This window comes from Eptesicus fuscus, chromosome 13, assembly GCF_027574615.1.
Source record: "Eptesicus fuscus isolate TK198812 chromosome 13, DD_ASM_mEF_20220401, whole genome shotgun sequence".
In the NCBI taxonomy this organism is placed as follows: domain Eukaryota; kingdom Metazoa; phylum Chordata; class Mammalia; order Chiroptera; family Vespertilionidae; genus Eptesicus; species Eptesicus fuscus.
In genome coordinates, this window is record NC_072485.1 from 40,499,385 (window position 1) to 40,511,505 (window position 12,121).

Consider the following 12,121-nt stretch of genomic DNA (forward strand, 5'->3'; position numbering starts at 1 on the left):
GTGGAAGGAGCACCGGCCTCGGAGACAGACTGAGCAAGGTCCAAATCAAGGCTCTGGTACTTAATGTCTGGAGCCTCAATTTCCGTATCCGTAAAACAGGGATATTTTCCTTTTTAACAGTGCTGTAAGGATTAAATATATAAATACAGAACCTAGAACAGAGTAGATTACTAGTAGATACTCAATGAATGACAATATTTTATTTTCACAATTTTGTTTAGGCATTAGCAACAGGTAGAAAAAAATGGCATTTAAAGTTAAGATAAACTGTTCAAGTTCCTGCTCTCTATGACCCCTGGCAAATCACTTCATCTCTCTGAGTCTCACTACTGGTATGTCACAAGGTAGCAATAAAGACTACATAAGAATATACCTTTAAGAACTCTGTAAGCCATACTGTTACCTGAGCCAGGAATTATCTTCTTCCCTTAAATAAATTCCAGATCTCAGCCTACATGGCTCAGCTCAAGTGTTGCATGCTCCAAGAAACTTTTTCTTTAATAATCTCTAAAATGTAAATGATATGGCTTTCATGTTCTGGAAATTGTTAAAAAGAATGAAGAAGGTCTAAATGCAAAAGAACTAAGATATCAAGTGAAAATAAGCCATGGAACACATAATTATTCCATTTTTATGTTAGAGAAAAAAAGAAGTAACCATGTCACACCTTTGCTTAAAAACCCCTTCATGATTCCCCACTGCCAGCCAAGTGAAGTTCAAGCTCCCTATCTGGCATTCACGCTCCTTCACTATTCGGGCCCTGCCAGCCTCTCCAGCCTCATCTCCCACAGACCAGCCTGGCCATCCTATGAGCCCTGGGTTCCATCTATGACGAAAGTGCCCTATTCCATCTCTTTCTCTAGATCTCAAACTTCAGCATGCTTCAGAATCGTGGAAGGTTTGTTAAAATAGATTGTAGGCCCCACCCATAGAATTTCTGATTTAGGTCTGAGATGGGCTCAAGAATTTCTATTTCTAATTCCCTGGTGATACTGAGAAGCTGTTCTAGGGACCACTTTCACAGCCACTGCCTTTACAATGTTTTGATTCACTTCATCACCTGTGTATAGGCTGACAGACCATGTCGGTTTGCCTGGGACTGAAAGCCACAGGTGGCCGAAAACCCCTCGGTACAAGGAAAACTGGGATGGTAGTCATCCTACCTGCACAAAGGTCTTTCCCAGGTTGTGCCTATGGGATCTTTACTGCTAATGTCAACAGTCCTCTAAGACCAGGCCAATAGGAAGTGCCTGAGAAAGGAGTTCCATCAGCCTGACTGACTTTCTGGTGGAATAAGAATATTTAACAAAGTTTTCAAATTCTGACTCCTCCAAACACACTCTCTTTATTCCCTTCAGAGATCAGGCTTTAGTCCCTGGTCCTGTAAACATTTAATACAACAGACGTGTGAGCAAACTGAGCATTCCGTAACTTTGCCCTGTGTGGCTGCGGTGAGTTTATAGAAGGAGAAGTCGGGGCAAACGCAGTGAGCACATGTGAGCTTCTTACTCAGTTCACATAAGTCTTGTGTGGAACGATAGTTCCACGTGGCCAATGGAGCCGACTCTCTGTGACTTCCGAAGGCGAAGGGTGCCCACGACAACAAAGAGCACGGTCCTCGGGAAGGACTGATGATGCTTCTGCTCATTGTTGGTCATGGTCAGTCGTTTTCATTAACTGGGACTCCTCCTTCACAGGAGTCAGAGGTCAGAGAGCTGATAGCGCCGCACCAGGCCATCTCGACAGCATGTGTAGATCTGCTTCTCCCACGTGGCTACCTGGAATACAAGAGTTCACAGCTCACAGTAAGCCTGGAATTCTTCCATTCCAAACAGACAGAGCCTTGTCATTCACCCCCACTACTACAAGGGAGTCAGAAGCTTTGTTTACTCCAAAGACAAGAAAATAATTACATCTATATGTATTTTAAAATGGCTAGCCATCGTCAAGACCACTATGACTAGTGACACTAATTAGCCAAGTGGAGAGCAAACCCATTAGTGTTGTGCCTGTTTAAGAGAGTCTATACCTGGGAGGAGATAGATGGTCCATAATAGCTCTGGGAATCCCTGAGCCTCATAGAATTATTCACAAAGAAGTTCTCAACATGTGCCTTTTTTCCGAGGAAAATTTCATAGACTTTTCAAAAGAGTCTGAGACTCAAAGAAGGTTAAGAGCCACTAAATTAGTGAAAATAGCATTAATTCAGGAGTTAGCTGAGTCTCAGGTTTGCTTATGCATAGCTGCATGACCATGGGCAACTTTCTCAACTCCTCTGGGGCCCAATTTCCTTATTTGTAAACTGAAAATGATATATTAATTCACAACATAGAACACTATGCAGAAACTTTTAGAAGTAACGTGGATCAATATGCATTTATCTGGAAAGAGCTCCAAGATGATAAGTTAAAAAAAAACAACAACAACAAGTGCCCTGGCCGATTTGGCTCAGTGGATAGAAGGTTGGCCTGTGGACTGAAGGGTCCCGGTTCCAATTCTGGTCAAGGGCACATGCCCAGTACGGGACGTGCAGGAGTCAGCCAATCAATGATTTTCTCTCATCATTGATGTTTTCTCTCTCTCTCTCCCCCTCTCTGAAATCAATAAAAATATATTTTTAAAAATAAAAGTTAAAACAAATAAACAAAAAAAGTCATAAGGCAATACATATAAGATGATCCCAGTTATGTACAAACTAAGATAAAACTGTATTATTTACATAAATACATAAGCACAAAAAACAGTCTTGAAAGATATGTGCCAAACTGTCAATGCTAGTAACTTCTAGAAAGAAGAGCTAAACTAGCTCAACCAGTGTGGCTCAGTGGTTGAGTATCGACCTATGAACCAGATGGTCAGGGTTTGATTCCCGGTCAGGGCACATGCCCAGGTTGCCGGCTGGATTCCCAGTTTGGGGTGTGCAGTAGGCAGCTGATCAATGATTCTCTCTCTTATCATTGATGTTTCTATCTCTCTCTCCCTCTCCTCTTCTCTCTCTGAAATCAATAAAAACATATTTTTTTAAAAACAAGAAGAACTGAACTAAAAAAGTCTTAGAGGGGACTTTTTTCTAGGCATGTATTAATTACATAATTTTTTTTAATTATAAGAAAAGTAAGAGTAATAATATTTATACTTCAAGGAATGAAAACACTTAATCAATGAGATAATACATGTAAAACATCCTGCACAATGACTGGTCAATCAATATTATTTCCCCTTTTATTTTTCTCTTTCCATTCTAATCAAATCAAACAATCAGTCTTGAACTTTAAATAAGAATAATATCTAATATTTATAGAGTATTTTTAAATATATATATTTTTATTGATTTCCGAGAGGAAGGAAGAGGGAGCGAGAGATAGAAACATCAGTGATGAGAAAGAATCATTGATTGGCTGACTCCTGCACACCCCCTACTGGGGGGTCAAGCCTGCAACCCAGGCATGTGCCCTGACTGGGAATTGAACTGTTACCTCTTGGTTCATAGGTTGATGTTCAACAACTGAACCATTGGGCTATACAGTATTTTAAATTTACAAGGAGCTTTCATATGCATTATCCCAGTATTATCCTCATTTTACAGATGAACTGATGGACTGGGGAGGTTAAGTGATTTTTTTAAGTTTCTAGATCTAGTAAGTGATGAAGTAATATCTGACTCAAAATTCTGATTTCTTTCTATCACATCTATAAGTATTTTATCACCCATAAAAATCACAAAGTAACTGGATTCAGTCCCCTCCAAAGCTCTAGATCCCAGGTGAGAATCATCAAAGCTTGGTCTTCAGTCAGGCCTGTACCTTGTACACAGGGTCACAGTCAGCCCCAGTGAGCTCAATGACATAGTCTAAGTCTTGCTGGACAATGAAACAGCTTCCATCACCTAAAAGGCAGAAAGAAAATTTAGAAAAGTGAAGAGAAATCTGCATACAAAGGAGTTTTTAAAAACCTCAATATTTTAATTTATTTCTGTACGTCACTAACCTAAAGATTGTTTTAAGACCTGGAAAGGCAAACAGGTCTCATTATGTAGACCAACTGTGAGGACCGATAGTGGCTGCCTAGAATGCTAGGCTACAGAGGATTTGAAGGTCAAGTGCCTTCTGCGGGAAGGTTTGTCTTTGAGGAGCAATACCTGCCAAGGGCACAGAGCAAGCAACTACAGATTTATTTATCTGTATGCAAACTTATCCTAAGCCATAACTTTTAACAGGAAATTTGTCTACATAAATATTTTTCTTTCTTTCTTTTTTTTTTTGCAGTGAAGAAAGACATTTTATTCAGTTCAAACAGCTCAATTGTGATACAACCGGCTGTGGAGCAGCTCAATAGTGTTACAGGTCAATTACGAAGCACCTAGACTGCGGAGCAGCATGGCTGTGCGGCCCCCTCAGCTGGACAGCTCTGCTGTGCTCTGCCTGCTCCGGTTCCTGCTGTGCAGGCCTGCTCCCCTCTTCTTCACTCTGGTCCGGCCAGACATCGTCAGTGCTTTGTCTTGGGTATTTCAGCTCCAGCCAGGAAAACACAGCCTTCTTTCTTTTGTGGAAAGGGAAGGTATGCCATCTTAGCGGAAGGGGGGCTGACTTATATAAACAGAAGTTCCCAGCCCTGATCCCTGATTGGTCCATCCTCATGCAGATGAGAACTCCAAATCTTCCAGATTGATTGGTATTGGTGGGTAAAGATACTGATGGGAATATGCTGCACAACTTTGATTGGACTGGGAAAGCCTCAGTCCCGTCTGTCGGAATACAATTCCAGGAACTCCTTTACGAAGGCTGGCTCAGATGGCAGGAACACAGTGCAGGCAGGCAGTTCAGTGCAGACTTCTCCTTGAAGTGCATTTTGCATGACAGTCTCTGTGCAGAAATGGCTGCTAGGCTCTGGTTTTTGTTGTTGTTCGAAAGAGAGACATATTGATGTGAGAGAGAAACATTCATTGGTTGCCTCTGACAGGGGATCAAACCTACAACCAGGGTACGAGCTCTGACCAGGAATTGAACTGGCAACCTTTCGGTGCACAGGATGACGCTCCAACTGAACCACACTGGCCAGGGCCACCGGAAGTTCATCTTAGTTGGGTTTATCTTTCTCAGGGTCCATATTATTAATCCATACAAGAGAGATACTGGTTCCGTCTCTGTGTTAGGTCACCGAAGGAGGAACGCCCGAGGCCAGAGTGAGGGATTATCATCATAGGCACACCAGGTGGCTGAGTCTGGATGGCTCCAGCAACATAAATATTTTTCTAACAAAAAAAATCTATGCCCCAGAAATTATTCTTTAATCTATAATCTTGACCATATATATTAGGCAAAGGAAAAAAGTTATACCATGTAAATAAACATATCTTTTTCTCAGAAGAGCATAGATAAATGAAACTTGGGGTTTTAAACTGCTAATTAAGGTGATTTAGTGGTCTTACTTGATATAAAAGTAGTAGTACATGCTCATTAAAGTAAACTTTTAAAATAAAGAAACAGAGAGGTAAAAAAGTCACCTATAATCTATCAAATATAATTACTGTTAACGTTTTTGTGTACATTTTTATTTTACATGTTTGAGAGCATACTGCATAAAAGAATGTCTTTATATATAAAGTTTTAAGCCTGGAAAATAATCAAAAGATAATACTTAAACTTTTCAAACTTTTTAGAAATCTGAAAAACTGCTTTCAAAATTATGTTAATAAATTTTAGTTTAATTATTCTATTCAACAATCTATAATCTCCAACCAGCAACATACAGGAGGACCTTATCCTTCCTTCAATCTCCCTCCCGCCCCCTCTACACAGCCAGGTGGTTCAGCTGGTTGGAGTATTGTCTCACCCACCAAAAGGCTTCAGGTTCAGTACCCAGTTGGGGTGAGTAAGGGAGGCAACCAATTGATGTTTCTCTCATCAATGTTTCTAAAACGATCTCTCGCTCATGCTCTCCCTAAAAACAAACAAACAAACAAAACAAACAAACAAATAAATAAATCAACATATCCTTGGGTGAGGATTAAAAATAATCCCCCACCAAATCCTTATCTTTTACAGATACTCATAGAAATACGGACATGAGCCCTAACCGGTTTGGCTCAGTGGATAGAGCGTCAGCCTGCGGACTGAAAGGTCCCAGGTTTGATTCCGGTCAAGGGCACATGCCTGGGTTACGGGCTTGATCCCCAGTGTGGGGCGTGATCCTCTCTCATCATTGATGTTTCTATCTCTCTCCCTCTCCCTTTCTCTTTGAAATCAATAAAAATATATTTTTAAAAAATCTAATTTTAAGCCAGAGTGGGAAACCATCCATAATTTTTTGTCAATTTCTCACTGTTACTACTTCAGCAAGGAAAAGTGGTATCTAGTACTGAGTTTCTTTTCTCTCCTCTCAAGTAATGTATGTTTACTATAGGTCTTCTTTTGCACTCAAGTTTCTATATGCAAATCTTACCTCCTAATACGCCCCAGCTCTAGTCCCATTTCCTCTAGGAAGCCTTCTAACCAACCCATCAATCTCTTGTAACATTTACTAATTCCTGTAACTTTAACATATCTTGCCCTATAGCATAATTCTGCTTTATTCTACTTTTTGTGGGTGTGTGCCTTGTCACGGGATCACGACAAGGAACACTTTTTAGGAGGGCTTATAGGGCAAGGGGCAGTTACAGGAGTAAGAAGCAACTATCATTCATAGAATGTTTACTTAATGTCGAGCACTTTACATATCTTATCTCTGAGGAGAGTGAGACAGAAAAGTGAAATGATTTACCAAAGGTCATCAAACTATTAGATTAAGCCATATATTATTGCCATTTTTATAAGTAAAAAATGATTATACATTAGGAAAGTCATATATGGCTGAATCTCATCGTAAGTGATGGAGTGATAATTTAAACTCATTGATTAGGTTGTCAGTTTGGGTCCAAAATCTATGATTTTACTATACCATGTTGCCCAATAAAATATGGACTAAGCCCTAACCGGTTTGGCTCAGTGGATAGAGCGTCGGCCTGGGGACTGAAAGGTCCCAGGTTCGATTCTGGTCAAGGGCATGTACCTTGATTGCGGACACATCCCCAGTAGGGGGTGTGCAGGAGGCAGCTCCCAAACTCCAAATATCTTGTCCTGGCTCCATCCAGGTACCCAGACTATTTATGTGAAGTTTCAAACACAGGACCTGCCGCATAGCAGGCACTTAGTAAATGACAGATCCCTTCTTTTTGCCCCCTCCCTCACCTATGACTTTGCACACACTGTGGCTTTGGCTTTCAAGGTTCATCTTTACATCTCCTGCTGGTAAAATACTCACTGGCTTACATGCCACCTGGTCTAAGCATCCCTGCAGCACTTGTTCCACTAGAGCTAGTTGTTCTCCATGCTCCCACAGAGTTTTCTGCTGCAGTGCTTACCAAACTGTCCTCAATCACATGTCCACACGTCTGTCTGCCTTACTAACTGTCAGCTCCTTTAGGGCAGACTGTCACTGATTCATTATTGAATCCTCAATGTTTTACAATAAAGGACAATACATTTACCCCACCAATGTTTACTGAGCACCAACTACATAGTGGGCACTAAGTTAAATGCTGGAGATAATACAATGAATAAGGCATAGTCACTACTGTCAAGGAGCTTGGACTGGAGGGGGACACAGACAATTACAATGTAGGGTGATAAACACTATGTGATAAGCACAATATGCCGAACAATTGTGGAGGACCACGCCCCTAGCACAGCCACAGACCAGACACTTAAACCTATGTTTAACTGAATTGCATGGAACCATTCTCTCCATTGGCCCCTGGACCCACCTTGGCTAGCAATGAATCCGTCTCTGAATCTCAGCAGGGATAGAACTGGTGCTCCTGATCTGTGGATGACTTGTACTGGAGCCCTAGGATTCACAGTAAAAGGGTCAATTTTAGTTTTTTCTTCAAAAGCAATGCCTGATTATATAGTACTAACCACATAATAGCAAACAGGACATAAGTAGAGATTAAATATTCATATGGCTTCTTTCCTGCAAGATAATTAAATGGCAGATCAAGACAACCCATTCTAAAATACTGTGGAGTGAATCTAAATCTGTCTCTAAACAGGTCATTGAACTGAATAAGCCTGGTCACCACCAATATCTCCGGTTTTTGGGGAGGCCTTATAATGTTAACAATCTGTAAGTCTTTTTACTTCTAGATAATTAAGACAGTTGTGAAATATTAAAATTGTCAGGACTCTATAAAACAAAACAGAAAGGTGAGTGAAAATCAATTATATATACATATATATATGAGTGATTTTATTTTATTATTATTTTTTTAAATAGGTTTTTATTGATTTCAGAGGAGATAAAGGGAGAGCAAGAGATAGAAACATCAATGATGAGAATCATTAATTGGCTGCCTCCTGCATGCCCCCTACTGGGGATCAAGCTTGCAACCTGGGCATGTGCCCTGATCAGGAATCAAACCATGACCTCTTGGTTCATAGGTTGACACTCAACCACTGAGCCATACCAGCTGGGCAAGAGTAATTTTATAATAGTGATCAGAGAGTCCCTATCTCTAGGGAGGCAAAAACAAGTACAAAAATAAAGTAACTTAACTTATGGAAGAAAAGGTATAAGCTAGTCACTCTTTACCTGGAATTTCTTCACTGCTCTTGGAATAAAGTTCAAACTCCTTAGGCTGGTATGTAAGTCTTTTCTAAGCAAACTCCCACTTTCCTGACTGTTGCCCTGTCTGCAGGGCATACTTTCACATGCCTTCATGCTTCTCTATATGCTATTCTACCCTTCCTTCTTTACTTGATAACTCCCTACTGGACAAGATGCAATTAAAGCCTCATCTCCTTGGGAAGCAATCTCACCTTCTTCCCTCTCCTTGGTGCTTCCTCATATCCCTGTCAGACCACTGGTCACACTGCATCATGACAGTCTTTTACTTGTTGGGTGTTACTACTAGACTCCAAATGCCTCAAAGTCAGAATCTATATCTTGTCTAGTTTTCAGTGCCCTGCACAAAGCCTGGTGCCCACAGAAGCTATTCAATAAATATCAGTTGAACAAAGGAAGGAAATAGAGAGAGGAAGAAGGTGTAGACATGTTAAATCCTGGGACAGAGGGGTTTTCTCTGGATAGCGTTAAGATCAGAATAAGGCTTGTTTGAGATAGGTTATGATAAAAGCTAAATAAAGAACCAGAGCTGGCTTATTTCAAACTGAAAAATGATCAATTTCAGGCCAACCCATATCTAATATCATAAAGAAAATTACTGAGCTCCTTAAAATTAAGTTTTACACAATTTTAAAGTGAAATATTAGTTCATGATTTAACCTTAATTTCCAAAGCAATCACCACAATAGGACATTCATGACAGTATGAATCAAACCACCTTTTAATGATTCCAAGAATGATAATAAGGACTCTAGTAATAAGAAGAACAATCAGACAATTCACACCAGAAAACCTTTATAAATGGAAAAATATACCCTTGATTCAATAATCACCTATATGCTAATGCTAAACCAATGTTAAAGCCAAAAAAATTTCCACTCTGTAGAAGGTCTACATCATGCAAAGGAATGGTGACTCACCTTGGACTCCTCACATCCAGCTGATAAATGTTTCCATCCTGTGTCCCAGCCAAGAGCAAGAAGCCAGAGAGAAAAGTACAGCAGTTGAAGGCATCTGAGCCAATAAAGAGGAATACCTGGGAACAAGTAGGAGACAAAAATGCTGTTAAAGCTTAATTTGTTTCCAGGAATAAACAGGCACCAAAAAATAAAAACTTTACTATTTTTAGAGATATTTTCTTTCTTCCCCCTTTAAGCATTCCTTTTACTTATTTATTTTTAAGAATCAAATTTTCCACCCTAGCTGGCTTGGCTCAGTGGATAGAGCATCAGCCTTCAGACTGAAGGGTCCCAGGTTCGATTCTGGCCAAAGGCACATGCCCGGGTTGCGGGCTCGATCCCCAGTAGGAAGCGTGCAGGGGGCAGCCGATCAATGATTCTCTCTCTCTCTCTCTCTCTCTCTTTCCCTCCTCCCTTCCTTTCTGAAATCAATAAAAATATGTTAAAAAATAAAAGAATCAAATTTTCTGCTTTATTTATTTATTTTTATTTTTTAATCCTCACCGAGGATATTTTCCCATTGATTTTTGGAGAGAGTGGAAGAGAGAGGGAAAGACAGAGAGAACTATGGATGTGAGAGAAGCACATGAATTGGTTGCCTTCTGCATGGGCCTGGGCCCAGGTCAGGAAAGAGTCTGCAACTGAGGTACATGCCCTTGACTGGAATCGAACCCAAGACCCTTCGGTCTGCAGGCTGACACTCTATCCACTGAGCCAAACTGGCCAGGGCCCTTTAAGCATTCTTGATCTAAACCATGCCCTCACCTCACCAACAACTGAGAAAGAAGCACTCCCAGGTTTCAGGAACCTGAGGTTGGCTGAGGACTTCAGCAGTTTATATAACACCATAGTCTGAGGCAGCAATTTTCTAACTACTACACCTCAACACATTGACTCACAGAATCCTCAACACCAAAAATCCTTCTTTTCCCTCTTTTCATTACAACCTTCCATTTGAGAAACACTTGCAATGCACACATTTAAGATTTGCTTCATGTCACTTATAACCACATTTTGAAGGGAGATAATTTGTAGGAAAAAAAAACCAACCTTAAATAAACTAGCAACTTAAAGAATCACAATTCTCACTATGTACTTGAGAAAAGAAATTATCAGATTTTTATTATTCCTTACTGTTAGCTGACATTGATCATTTTTCCCTTGAATGTTCTAAAAAGGAAAGATACAAAGCAAAACAAAACAAAAATCCTTGATTTCCCTTTGGAAGTAAAAGCCAGCATGGAAATTCAGAGTGCAAAGGCAGTATGATAAAAAATAGTGATGTTCCTGGAACAACTTTGAATATGGAAACATCACCAATACAATGAACTAAGGAGATAAAATGAAAATACACAGCTTATGGCCAAACCAAATCATTAAAATTATCTGGTGATGGAGCTGAAATTTGAAAAACCTAATCCCAGGGAACTCAGTTTAATTAAGAACACAGTATGCTCAGCAAAACTTCAGAGGATGGCCGAAACCGGTTTGGCTCAGTGGATAGAGCGTCAGCCTACGGACTGAAAGGTCCCAGGTTCGATTCCAGTCAAGGGCATGTACCTTGGTTGCAGCACATCCCCGGTGGGGAGTGTGCAGGAGGCAGCTGGTCGATGTTTCTCTCTCATCGATGTTTCTAGCTCTCTATCCCTCTCCCTTCCTCTCTGTAAAAAGCCAATAAAATATATTTTTTTAAAAAAATAATGTTTACTTCAAAAAAAAAAAACACAAAAAAAACTTCAGAGGATGAAGGAAGAAAATTCAACTAATTCTTCTATAAAAGATATTCCAATCATTATCTAGAGCCCTGAGTGTGTGAGTTCTTTACTCAGAATTTCTTCATGTTACCTTAGAGGTGGAAAGGAATCTATACAACCTATCATTTTATGTACAGCACACGGAGGCCCAGAGGGAAAGTGACTTGCGGTAGAGCATGTAAGCCTCATCACATAACCCTATGAGATAAGTCCTATGAGGCCAGGTTTAATGGTGAGGGTCAGACAGGTTAAGTAACCTGTGCGATATCATAGCCATTAAGTGGAAGAGCTGGAATTTAAATGTTGCTCTATTCTAAATCCCATGCTATTAATCACTACAATGGACTGCCTCTCACTCATGCAGCTTCCTCAAAAGGTGAACACAGTGTGCATGTAGAAATGTTTCTAAAACAGCCTTCCAAGAATCAGAGTGACCCAGCTTTCCCCAGAGTTCAAAGAACTTAGAGGAACCACTTGCCGGCTGCCTGCTTTGCAGTCCCAAGCACTGAAGCTTCTTATCTTCCCGGGCCAACAGCAGCATTTTCGATTCTGTTCCAACCTCCCGTTCACCTGCATGACAGACGAGCTATGTCAATAACTGGTTGATCAGCTGGCAGTACCCAGAAAGCAAGACACTGATGTCTGTTTACTGAATTACTCTGTTAGTGATTCACTCATTAATTAAAAAAAAAATATTTTTTAAATTAAATTTTAAAGAGAGCAAGGAAGGGGAGGGGGGGAGAGAGA

The 12,121-nt window shown here is 40.3% G+C and overlaps 1 protein-coding gene across 1 annotated transcript in view; it reads right to left on the reverse strand.

The window, feature by feature from the left end:
- Positions 1–180: 180 nt before the first annotated feature.
- PAAF1 (proteasomal ATPase associated factor 1) overlaps positions 181–12,121 on the reverse strand; it is a 31,172-nt gene continuing 19,231 nt past the window's right edge. The window contains exons 8-12 of the mRNA XM_054725436.1: positions 11,853–11,944; positions 9,582–9,697; positions 7,802–7,884; positions 3,804–3,886; positions 181–1,778 (exon numbers count right to left, since the gene is read on the reverse strand). Of these exons, the coding sequence (XP_054581411.1) occupies positions 1,701–1,778; positions 3,804–3,886; positions 7,802–7,884; positions 9,582–9,697; positions 11,853–11,944 (452 nt within the window). The 3' untranslated portion in view covers positions 181–1,700. The remainder of the gene's footprint in view (positions 1,779–3,803; positions 3,887–7,801; positions 7,885–9,581; positions 9,698–11,852; positions 11,945–12,121) is intronic.